The following is a 13085-nucleotide window of genomic DNA, read 5'->3' as shown; positions in this document are numbered from 1 at the left end:
TACTACAAACACCTGTAGTGAAAATTCAAGCAAGCAACTTCCTGGAAATAAATCAAAATAATACAATTATTTACCTTGATACAGAACTTAATATCCTGACATGAAAAATACTGCAGTGACTAGTCTTTATGACAGTGTCAGTGTCAAAGGAGTCTTTGACAAACTTTGTATGTCAATCTGCAATACGGTGCTGAAAGACCCTTTCTCATTTTCTGATACATGGTGGCATCTATGCAGCATGATTCACACCATATGCATTAAACAGACTTCTCCTATGCTGGAAAACATCACTATTTTCCATGAAAAGAATTCTACTGCAGAGCAATCTTTCAAGTAACATAAAAAGGTAACCTATTGTGTCGTCGGAACTCTGGCAACAGATCCAGTATATTCACACATAAACACAATATAAGTTTCAGTTACATAATTTACTGCATAGAATGTAAAGCTTAACTTGTTAGATGACATGTTAGTAGTCTGGAAAACATCGACGTCTTAAGGGTTCATACTAAGTTAAATGAATTAGTATCTTTCACAAAAACATACATCCTGAATTTTTCAGTATGAATTACTTATTCCACAGTCAGAACCTTCAGAATACATTAATACTGATTTTGTAATGTAGTCCAATGTATATCATCATACAGCAATAAGTGGAAGGACCTTCTTTCAAATTACATTCTTAACAAAACAGATAATAATGACTTTCTGTCTTTTTATGGTTGAGTGACCAAAATTGGATAGAAATAGAAAGACATTAAGAAGCAAATTAATGCTTGCGATCATTTTTATAACAGTATAAGGCAATTTCAAGTGAGTAATACAGAAAATTGATATTCAGAACTCCCCAATCCTGCAGAGGTGTCCTCTCCATATCTGAGTTAATAGGAATTTTGCCATTTGCTGTACTGAGGCCAAGATTTCACGTCTGGTCCGTTACCGGCATTACTTAAGGCAATGTAACCTGTTTGTCTTTCCACCCTATCTGAGTAATAGGCACAAATAGTACCTAGCAATTTAATAATAAGGTTGTGAGATTTCATTCATGTTGACAGAATGAGAGTGTCCAGTGAAATATACCATGGAATGGAAATGAATGGAAGAACAAATACTAAATTAATATAACATCCACATTATTCACATTAAAATTCCTGAACTTATTTTTCTTCTAGAATAGTACTTACAACTCTAAGATCATTACGTGGAGATGTGAAGGTTTAATTACTAAACATTCTGTATGAGATTACAACCATTTAGATATTATCCAATTCTGGCTAATTTGTATATCTCATGGCAATTTAATTTGATTTTTTAAATAGAAATTGATAACTGTTAATTTCTAATACTTATTTACAACCTATTAATTTGGACAAGTAATTATAAAAATCAGCTTTGGTTTATATTCACCACAACAGCTGCAGCATTACATTGAGCTATGAAACTGCTACAGTAAATGAAGTGAGGTCTTATTTGCATATTCAAATCAAGCCATTTGTCACTGCAATTCATTATAGAATCTACTTTCATTCCTAAATGGCTACTGTTAGTGTTATGAAACTATAAGCTACCTAAGTATTTTGTGAAAAATCAGAACACGCTATTTGCATGTATTAGTTAAATGACTGACAGTTATGTTCTTTGGAGACTAAATACAATAGAATACCCAGCAGCCAATTACCGGTGGGAGCGATGTTAATTTACACAGGAGAGGAGCTGGTCTTAAAGAGCATTGGTTTCAAATATCAAGCCGGGTCTGGGAGATACTAAGGACAGGCCCACAGAGCCTATAGATTGTATATATGCAAAACAAACTTTGGACAGAAAAGCCAGTCAGGCCAAAATCTGGGCTTTTGACACGTTTCTCTTTAAATCATCCAGCCCACTCAAGTTTACTTGCCTCCTTAATAGGCAATTGATATTTTTAAACTGGGAACATTTCCAGGATCATTAGTGATTGAATGAATAATAATTTCTATTGAAATTCATACAAAGTTAAGCATCTACAAACATTTGCCTGAAGAAAACCTAAACCTCTTCAAGTATATTCAGTGAGTAAAACAATCCATGAGTAGGGGTGGAAAAGACTGGCCATTTTAATATACAAATTACTTTGTGAATCACTTTTCCGCTAGCTCCCAGGTGCTAGCTGGAAGTGGAGAAATGATTGATGAGCACATCAGTACCACCTGATCTTGTACTGAAGAAACACAGCACAATGCATTCATGGTTAGATAAGCTTACCCCGACTGCACTTCCTTTAACATCATCCCAGGAGAACTCAATTAGCATTTTACAAAAATAAAAAGTATGGAAAGGCACAATAAAGATAATGTATCAGAAGAGTAAGAACACTATTCTAATTTTGTCGTAACTTACACTCACTTCAAGGCCCATTTTCATTGTCAGAGGACAATAAAGATGTTTTAGGGCAAAGGAAAATCCACCTACACAGAAAGTGTACAACTTGATGCATTCACGGCAGATAAAATGCTATTGATCTGCAGTCACAGCCGTTTTCAGACTGCAGCAGTGCAGGGGAAAGGTTACTATGAAAAGGAGTGAGGGGCTGCCCAGTCAGTATGTGTGATACAGAGAAATAATTGCACATGACTGAGATCTAATTACTATAATGAGTACACTGACAAACAGAAACATTTATTAGAATTGGCAGGAAAACTCTTGAGCAAATATGTATGCCTGCTGCTAATTGCCATCACTGCCATTGTGTGGAAATGATTTGAGAGATGGAAAAATTTTTTTAAAAGCCCTTCCTATTATGGAGTTTCTGTATACGAAAAGGGATGTGTTGGGCTGTAGGCATGCACTCATCTCTGAAATGTAATTCATATGCACTTCAGCTCACAGAGAGGGTGGCTAGATTACCCACGGCTAATCTCATCTCAGATCTCCCCTCTGCTCGGCTGGTACAAGAAGGATCCTTCTCACCAGGCGCCAGTCATACCCCAGGGATAGATCCCTTGGCTAGGAACCTTCACTTACAGAGTGGGTGATGGCAGAAGACCCAGCAATGACAGAGAGAAGGGATAGGAGGCTGGTTTTATGTAAGATCTTGAGGGCAAAAATGATACAGATAAATAAAGATCTGTGAAAAATAAGCTAGAAATCCTGCTGCTGTTAGCTCCCTCCCTCCAACTCTCATACAGCCCTGCCTCCGAGGAAGAGTCAAATGGTGGGGCAGCTGGTGACCATACCCTGTGCAGCTGCTTCAGTCACTGTTCCCCTTCTACACAGCTTTGCGTGTGAGAGCTACAAGTCATTAGAGTTGATTTGGGCTATAATCCAATATATTACAGTGCTAGTGACATAAGTTTGTACCTTAACTATTTATGGTTATGAAACAAAACTCATTGCTGTTTGTGCTGGCATGCGCAGTGCTAGCCAGATGCACTGAGCTTTTCTAGACACATCCAGACATTTAAAACACATTTACCTCACGTATAAAATCAAAATTAAAAGATATGTTGAACTAAGAAATGAAGCACCAGACCAAACCGATGTACTGTTACCTGGTGACAGGCAGACCACCACGACTATCTGGATAGCACATGACTAACTTCCACCTGGTTAGTCACCGTGTGTTTTGCAGCCAATGGCTGTTCAGGCCAGTTTACATGAATTTGCCTTAGTTTACTATTTTCATTCATTGATTTAACTTTTACACGACCTGTATTATTTAACACTAACACCACTAATTATAACTATAATCTTAACAAGCACAGTTTCACATTACTATTATTGAATTTATAACATAATGCTAAGTTATACAACACAATTTAAATTACTTGCTTTGTAATGTATATGGTGCCCACCCCAATGTCAAGGCTTTTTACTTCATACCTTCTTTGTTACCTTGTTTGTTGTGTTTTTTTAGCCATTCTATGTTCTTCCTGATGGCTTCCAAATATGCCTCAGCTTTCCCTAGAGGACAGGATGAGAGAGAAATAAGGCACTTACATCAATGATTGATGCAGCTTGCTTAACTGGGTGAAGTTGGTCACAGCAAAGGCAGATTAAAACTATTCTTAGTTTCTGTTTAAAAGCTGAGTGCTGTCAACTTTAGTCAGGCAAAATTCTCACAGATGACTAGCAGGTTTTGTCTGTGCAAGATTTGTCATCCACAAACTTAAGACCATGGCTTTTTTGACCTCTATACATAACTTTGGTGGTATCCATAGATACTGCATATGTGGATTAAAGGCAACCTGTAGATTTTTGATCATCATAATTGTTCAGCAAAGGTGAAGCTGTTAAGACAGCAAGGAATGACTTAAATAAGACTGAGAGCTTTGAGTATCTGCTCATATACAAAGTGTCAGAAAACTCCTCCATACAATAGTACTAACAGCATACAGCAAATCTAAGATTGTGATGTTTTGGAAAGACAAGTTGAAATACAGCTACTTATATTTATTGAGAAAAAGGATGTATTAAAATTACCATGATAAATCCTTGTTATAGCTGAAATTGTAAAGTGATGGCTATTTTTGGACCAGAAAGCACACAGGACAGAATTAGTTCAAGGATTACCTAATAAGGCCCCTAAGGAAATATTCCAGCTAATGGATTTTGAATTCTTAACTTGGCTGGAGCTTTATTGATGTAATGTTCTTACATTTGTCAGGAAAAAAACCCTGGTGTGATTAGCATGTAGAAGGCTACTACTGCCAACTACGCATGTCTGATCCCATTAGTAAGTGGATACAGTATTAGATATACCATAATTTTTGAGCTGGCAGTGCAGAGTTAGCTTTATAGTAAGTCACTCTGTGAAAGAGCAAAGGGCATTGCATGATGAGACAAAGAACTAAATGCTGATCCAATTTAAATTTCTAAAAAGCTATTGGGCTGAACATTTTTCTGAAGGTAAAGGAAAATAACCTGAACCAAACGGAACAGACAAATCTTCAATAGACAAGCAAAATATGTTATTTATCACTTCCCACAGGTATTGAGATGATTTTTCTTCACTGTGAAATTAGGCAGCCATCTTGAGCTATTTTCCTCTTCTATGCTCAAATAACCACTTCTGGAAAAATGCCACCTTCTATCCGTGAGTGGCTAATAGTTTATATGTCTGCATTGCCCACAGGACTGAACCAGGTGACCAATGAACTACAATCTGCTGTAGCCTTGATTATTGCAATTCATTACTGAGCATGCTGCAGTGAAAACACATGCATCCAAAAAAGTACGAGCATAAAACAGCATCAGTGCAAAGTAGATTATAAGCAGTTTTTTTAATCGACTACAAAACAGAGATGCTTATGCTGGATCCTTAGCAATAAGAACCCACTGAAAGGTTTCTGCACCAACAAACATCCTCCTTCAAAAGTTCAGCACTGTAAAGAGGCACACTGTCCTCTGCAGATTTGTTTTGAGATATAGCAGCTGATTTGCACCCCATGGACAGAGCGACTTCAGCTAGTACAGTCTAATGTAGCATGGCACGTGGCGTCATGTGTCACGCTGAGGCAACTAGGATAATGAAAGTACTACTGTGCTAAGTTTGCTTACGGAGACACTAACCTACTGTAATAGGTTTTCAAAGTTACGTAAAACAGGTTAATTGCTGATGACCCTTAACCTCTGGCAGTGAGTAATGCAAATTGCTTCACTTTGCACAACTTTTCAGTACCTTTCAGTACCAGCTTGTTCTAACACAAACTAGAGAAATCAATGGGCTCACTCAGAATATTGAATATCCTGATGATCTGATTTCACTGAAAAGCCATAGATGCAAAGAAGCAAAATCTCTCTGCACTACTGTGTCAAAATGCATTTCATGTTGCTCTCAAAAGGGGCTTTGAATTCTGTGAAAGATTATGGCCTTGCTCAGTAAGAGATACAGTTTCATACATTTAAAAGTAAGCAAGTAAGTACACTTCCAAATCAAGGTGTTGTGTGCTGACTCCCAGTAACTACAAACTGAAGATATTTACGCTCACACAATGGAAAAACAATAGGAAAAGATTCCAATCACTTGGAGCATACATATGTGGCAAAAGCAATGGATATTTTGTACCTCTGGGCTCTTCGCTGTTTCCTGCTGCATTTTGCTCTTCATTTTTTGTAGAATCCTTTGAAATTTCATATTCCTTTTCCATTTTAGCTGCTTCTTCCTTCGTACTGTCTGCTTCTTCACTACTCTTGTCTAAAGAAACAACAATAAGAGCAATTCTGTATCAAATGTACCAAAAGCACTTCTAAATCACATCAATACGATCTTTAGGAAGTAAAACATTTTGACTGATGATTGAGGAAGAACCTCCTTGGAGTCTGGCTCAAAGTGGTTTCTAAAGGTCATCTCCAGCCCAAGCCTCTGGCAACAGGAATGCCTGTTTCTGCTCTTACAAACAGTAGCTGAATACAGGTGACTAAAATGCAATAATATGTAGTTCATAAAGGCACATTCCTTTCTGCAGGGAAAAATGATAGGAAATTTGCATTCACTAGATCCAAAGTTGACAAAGAATGATTTTTTTTTATTATTTACATCTTAAAAAGCATTGATACAGCTTGCTTTTGTGTATGTGTAATGTCTGGACTCCACTGAAGAAAAGGACAGTGAATATACTTCTCAAAGATTGGACAACTAAGTAAAAATTCCTCTCTTGTTGTGTGTTTAGACACCCAAGCTGTAGTTACAGGTCCCTGAGGGACTGTATCTTTAACTAGCAGTCTAGCTTCTAAAGCAATTAGCATGCTTTTACCTGAATAGGTTAAAAAAACATGTGTTATTCCAGGAGAGAAAACTGTAGAATAAGTACCTGCTGGTAGCTTTGTTCTGGTTTTAGTGGAAGGGTTCTCAAGCTTCTTCTTTGTCTGCTCAGCTATCATTGTATCTAAGTTTTCTAGAAATCAAGGCAAAACAAAACCAAACCCCAGTTATTCTTCAACAGATATGATGCAGAATCTATACTATATTCTCCACAACACCAGTTTGAATGGTAAGTAGAAATCTAAAAAAACAATCTTCATCCTCACCTCTGAAGAATTAATAATGCAGAGCCAACACTAAAAGAACAAACTAATAGCTGTAGGGAACGTTGATCAATCTTATTAAAAAAAATTAACAACTAAATCATGACAATAGGTGTACCAAATAGAGCCAATATTCATAAAGGCAGTAAATGTGTGTATATATATTCTACTTATTTAAGTCACGTAAGTCACAAAATATGGATAACACTATCTGTAGCAATTTATTCTAATCTAATTAACTTCACAAAGTATACAAGACTATGAAATATGTGCCTCATTTTGGTGGGAAAATATTATCCCAAACTGCTTATCTGTCTGGATTTTATATGGTTTCATTAGAAAAGAAATCTAATACAAGGTTTTAAATTATGTTTAGATGAAATAAATATGTAAATTGAACTGATCAAACCAAGTTCCTGAAGTCAAGCATTTACCTGAAAACCCAGAAGACAGCTGTGGCCATGTGTACAGCTCTAGAAGTCTATAAAATGTTTTTCTATGCAAATTTCAGGGCTGAACTCATCTAATTTGAAAGTAAAAGCACCTTTTCATCAACACGGATGTTTCAGATATAAACATTGTATGCTTATGTGGGAAAAAAAAAAGTCCTTTTGACACAACACTTAATAGATATTCACAAATACAGATCATCTTACAATCTGTCATTTTTCTTCAGTGATATTATGGACATGGTGTAGAATTTTCTTTCCCTTTATCAGCTTTTTTTAAAGGTTCATTTAAACATGGATCCAAAATTTGATAGATGTCAGCTAGTTGGTGGAGTATTTTTGAGAGACTTGGTTTTGAATTGTCAATATTCCCTTTATTTAAACAGCTAAAATATTCAGTATGAGATGTGGTAACTGTGGCAGGATAGATATTATAGGGCTAGTAAATATTTTAGATCATATCTTCTGTGTAAGGCCAACATTTTATCCATCAGCTGGGAGCATCTTTTTCCATCAGAAAGATACTCAGCACTGAAACCTAAAGATTAGTTTTTTAGCAAGCACATTTCTCTTCATGGCAGATCACCATAAGCAATTCTGCCTGCCATCTGATGAGAAATCACATAATCCTGTCTGCCCGAGTCCTCTATATCATAAAATTAAAATGTAAGCAGTTTTTGTTGGCACCCTGCCTGATTGTACCCTGTCAATTCTACATCACATTAGGGGTTTTTTTGTGAAAACTGTTTTCATTTGGTACATATCCTTTTAATGTGATTTCTGACCTTGCCATATGCCCTAAACTAAACAGGTCTGGGCTGGGTTACAAGCTGGATCAGACATACTGATGAAGAAAAAAAACAAGCTAGAATTATAGTGGTGGTATTGATGCCTCACTAATCACTTGATCCAAAGCTTATTGAAAGGACCATAAACATTCCTTTCAGCTGAGCTTAAGATACTATTTTTTATCCTGAATCAGTACCATACTAGTATTCCAGCAGGAATATAAGGATTTCTCTGTTGCAAGAGGCACAGTTTTTAGGATAAGATTATACAGCTAAGAACTTAAAAACCCTTTGTAAATTCAAGTGAATAGATTATTCTCCTTCACTATTTCATGCAAATGCAAAAATGTCACTGATTTTAGACTTTAATCCAGCAAAATTATTAAATTAGGCTTAATTTTAAGTGTAACCATAGTATTTTAAAGTAAATAGGAGTATTTAAATGTTTAAAATGCCACACATGTAAGTGCATTGATTCGTAAGTGCCTTTCATGTTCTGTCTTAATGCATTTAGGCACTGCTGCAGTAAGCTTGTATTTGCAGAAAACAAAAAGACTCTACCACAAGATGGATTTATAACCCACTTAAACATCTTTAGATTTAAATGTCTGCATACTGATAATATTTCCAAATGTTTTTGTTATGTTGATAGACCGTAGTGTTTAAAAGTTGTACACATATCCACATACAGCACATGCTACTGAAGGCAATAGGATTTATACTCCTCCATTATTCAGTTACTTCTATAAATCCCATCAGGAATACTACAGTTGCTCTGAGTCTTTTGATTTGGCTAACTATTTCATTTGAGTTCAATATATGAGTAATAAACAAAATTTATTACTACTTTGTCATGTACAGTAACATAGTAATATGCATTGTTTTCCAGCCATATGCATTAAACAGCTACATCTGTATATGAAGTATAATATGGCAATGTTGACCACTAATGATCCAAGCTTTGCCACTAAATCGACTGAATATGATAACAACTATATTCCATTTTCAAAGCTTTATTTTGTCAGTAAAGATATGGACAAGTTTATATGATGGGCCTTTTAATAAGGACTGCATTTTATAGGAGAAATATTGAAGCTGTCTTGCTAGCTGGATGGCACATCAACATGAATTTCAAGATTTTATAAGCAGCTGTATTTTCTGCGTGACAGAGGAGTTAACCATGTAAGCCTGTTCATGTTTATGGGGATCATCTGGTGTACCTACATATGTATCATAGAGAGAATATTACCAGAGAATCCCAATTCTTCTTGAACAGGATTTATTGCCCTTTTTTCCCCTTCAGAATTAATGTCTTTAACAGCTGGTATTGTTTCAAAACATGTTTGTACTTGTCATACGTAGCTAGGCCAGGGCTGAACAATGTTTGCTCTGAGTTACACTGATGGAGTGAGTCATCTTCTCAGCTGAGATGTGCCTGGCCAGCAGCTAAGCAACTGCATGTCGTATTTGGAGGTCTAACAAGAATTGATTACTTTTCTGGTATCGTTTCCCTAGCAATGTAATTTTTACAGAGGAAGAGTTTAGAAAGGTACTGACCTTTCCACAGAGCTGGCCACTTATTTGAAATGGCACTAATTAAAACAACAGAACAATAACTACTGAGCTAATGGAAGTGACCTCCGTTGGTAAAATAGGTCACTCCTCTGGCGGCCGGCTTTCCGTGGAGCAGTATAATCTCATCGCTTGAACCAGACACCAGGAGTCAGAAGATCTGGTTTCTGCCTTGCATCACTTTCTAACTTGCTCTTTGATCTGGGATGACTCACTGAAGCATTCATGCTGCAGGAGGGCTCCTATTTTGAGTAGGCATTCTGAGACGTCCTAGGCCCAGTTTCTACAGGCGCTACACACCGATAGATCCTATTAATTGCATCTGAAAATGCAAATTCCCAGCACATTTGAGACTCTGAAGTCCTTTGAGTTGGGCATCTAAAAATCTGAATTCCATGAAAGCAGAATGCTTATCTTTACTCTGGGAGAATGCACTGCAGTAATGCCCTTTAAATCCATGGAAAAAGATACTACGTGAAAAAATATTACAAATTAAATTACTTTGTTCTTATTAGAGAGGCATAAACTAATGCACCCATCTGAGTATTTAATGGAATTGGTAATGGAAGACTGAAATGGACCCTTCTCTATAGATAGATTCAGGTGTTTTCCTGACTCTTGCAAATTTTCCTGCAAAGGTTTTTTCATCTGCATAATTGTCTTGCACCCGGGAGGCAGTTTCACATTCTATCCTCATCAAATTGACTGAAGCTGAGATTTCATGTCATTAAACTTCCGCAGAAAGACCTGCTTTGCTGTTCTGTCTTCATGCAGCATAGAGAGGCTGTGTTTATTAAAGGAGAAAAAGGGATGATCATGGTACCTGACATCAATCTTAACAATAGCTAAAATATTAGCCTACTTAATGAGTTCATACACTACAGCAGCTTCAGCCGGAAAGCTTTGTGCTGATGACTGCTTGTATGAGATGCACATATTTCAGGCATTAAAACAGCACAGTTCTCCCAGGGCTCTTCTGTCTCCTGCAGTAGATGATCCTCAAGAGTTTGTAAGGCCTTTTTCCATCTGTGACAAAACTCAGTACATCTCAGTATTTGCTTGTGACTATTCTGTGGGGAATAGCTTACCTGATTAATTCTTTGGCCAAATCCTCCTTTTAGTTTACATGAGTGTAGGTCCAAGAACTGTCAATATCCAATGGGCAAATGTAGCCAAAAGCAGAGTTTGACCTTTAGTCAGCTCGTATATGTATCATGCATATGTCACATAAACTGCTTAAACTGTGACAAACAAGAGAAATCCCTCCATTTTGGAATTACAGATGGGTCTCAGCTTTCTCCAGCTGAATCTCCTGCGAACAGCAAATCTCCTGTTCCTTTCTAACTCCCTGACTTACATGTCAAGATATGGAATTTTCTTTTTGAATCTTCCTGTTTGACTGATTTGTCACGATGGTGTGTCTGAAGCCTAATGCTGCCATGAGGAATGACATGTTAGGTGACAAACCCCAGGTAGTGGCATCACTTGTAAATGGATTACAGGCAAGATGGTCAGTGGTTTGAAATAAAAACAGCAGCAGTATCACTTGGCAATCAGATTAAAAGCAACTAAAAAATTAAAACACAATAAAATAGATGTGTTTGGAGGTGAACAAAGCTCTGACCAAGTCTCCTTTATTGTCCTTATTAAATTCCCTACCTCACAGACTATTTCTCAGATTTATCCTTTCGATATTCTACAGGCATTTCCTTTGCATTACTCCAGGTCTCCTAGAGCTGTGTGGTGCAGTCCTTTCCTAATCCTTTCCCATCCTGAGGCTGCTACATGGCCTGTGCACACACTTTAAGTATTTTGATAGCATGCACTTTATAAGCACGATGGTTTGGGACTGAAGCAGCACACAGCCGCCTCTACTGGAGGAGTGGGATGGAGCTTAGTTTTGAAAGTTCAGTGACACCCTCTTTACTCCACACCCACAACATCATCTCAAATCATAACTTATGGTCTCAGTGCTCAGCTGTCAAACAGAGAGATACTGAATTCAGAAAGTAAGGGGGTTTTTATGCAGCCATTAAATACAGTGAGAAAAAAGAAAAGCATTGCCCTCCTTTCTTTAGAAACACAAACCACTCGGTAGAATGCAAAACCTAGATTTTCAGGAACGAAGCAGTATATTTGTCAAAAGAGACACTACAAGGAGATGGAGATTTCTTACAAAGTATCCAGTTGGGAAAGCACAGAGGAAGCAGTGAAGGGAAACAGAAGAAGAGATAATATATTTGCAAGAAATAGCTGCAAATTTAAAGGGTAGATAGTGATAGGCAAAGGAATGAACTGTAATATATTCATTTTGGTTCTTGTACACATGATTTGATAGTCATGTAATGTGGTGGGAAAAAGCATTAGTAATACTAAACCTACTGGATCTCTCCCAAAAAGATATCTGAGAAAATTTAGATCCTATGGGTACTGGAAAAACTATGCTCTCACACATGTTGTCACCCTCAGGTGATGCCCATTTTACCGTAGTGTGTAGTGGTCCCGTTTTTTAAGAACTGTGAGGTTAGTTGTCAAGACTTTTCACACCATAGCTGCCCATTTTTTTTCTATGCAGTGAGAGTCTGAATGGGGGAAAACAGGAGATAAGATCTAAGTGGTGTGGGCAAAAAACGTTCATGTGTTTGTGCAAATGCAGAAGTAGCATGGGACGGACACGGATGAGGCATGGGATGAGGCTACGGAAAGAAAAGATTATAAAGTTGCAGTGGGGTCTGCGATCAATATACGTCCTAGATTCCAATCTTGTCTGGGACCTTTGCACACTCTCTGTCCCCACATCCTTTTATCTTACCTCCATGCAAATTCATCTTGGGTTTGACTATTCATGTATACTTTACACCATCACTGCTGCTCCTCAGTATTTGGCCCACTGCCCCCATCCGAGGTGTCCCTGATTTCTACTTTTCAGATACGTGAGCGTCCTTGATCTTCCTAAGAACAGTACAGTATACTACCATCTGTGTCACCTTAGTTCATCAGATAGATACAAAATAAATAGCAGAGAAAAGAGAGCTGCCTGAAATTAAATAACTCCCACTGGCAGCTGTATGCATCAGTCATATGATAAAGTAATACTGGGCAAGGAAAATCACCAAAGGGAAATGCAGACAGGGAAAATCAATTAAAGGTTTTAATGCTTATGAAGAAAACCTACAGTAGCAACGAAGAGCCCTTTGGAAAAAAAGGACATTAAAAAAGAAAAGGAAGGTATTATGCATGAACAGTTCCCTGTATGAAATAATGTCAGTGCTCT

General features: G+C 37.3%; 1 protein-coding gene across 4 annotated transcripts in view; it reads right to left on the bottom strand.

Annotated features, from left to right (window-relative positions):
- SCG3 (secretogranin III) overlaps window positions 1–13085 on the bottom strand; it is a 29468-nt gene that overhangs the window by 3785 nt on the left and 12598 nt on the right. For 3 of the 4 annotated variants that reach the window (XM_052807840.1, XM_052807838.1, XM_052807842.1), the window contains 3 exons: window positions 6789–6872; window positions 6044–6172; window positions 3859–3939 (listed from right to left, as the gene is read on the bottom strand). In XM_052807840.1, coding sequence (XP_052663800.1) covers window positions 3859–3939; window positions 6044–6172; window positions 6789–6872 — 294 coding nt within the window. The remainder of the gene's footprint in view (window positions 1–3858; window positions 3940–6043; window positions 6173–6788; window positions 6873–13085) is intronic. The other variant, XM_052807839.1, reaches the window with a different exon arrangement.

Source organism: Harpia harpyja, chromosome 14 (assembly GCF_026419915.1).
Source record: "Harpia harpyja isolate bHarHar1 chromosome 14, bHarHar1 primary haplotype, whole genome shotgun sequence".
NCBI classification, from domain to species: domain Eukaryota; kingdom Metazoa; phylum Chordata; class Aves; order Accipitriformes; family Accipitridae; genus Harpia; species Harpia harpyja.
This window is presented reverse-complemented; position numbering and strand designations above follow the sequence as displayed.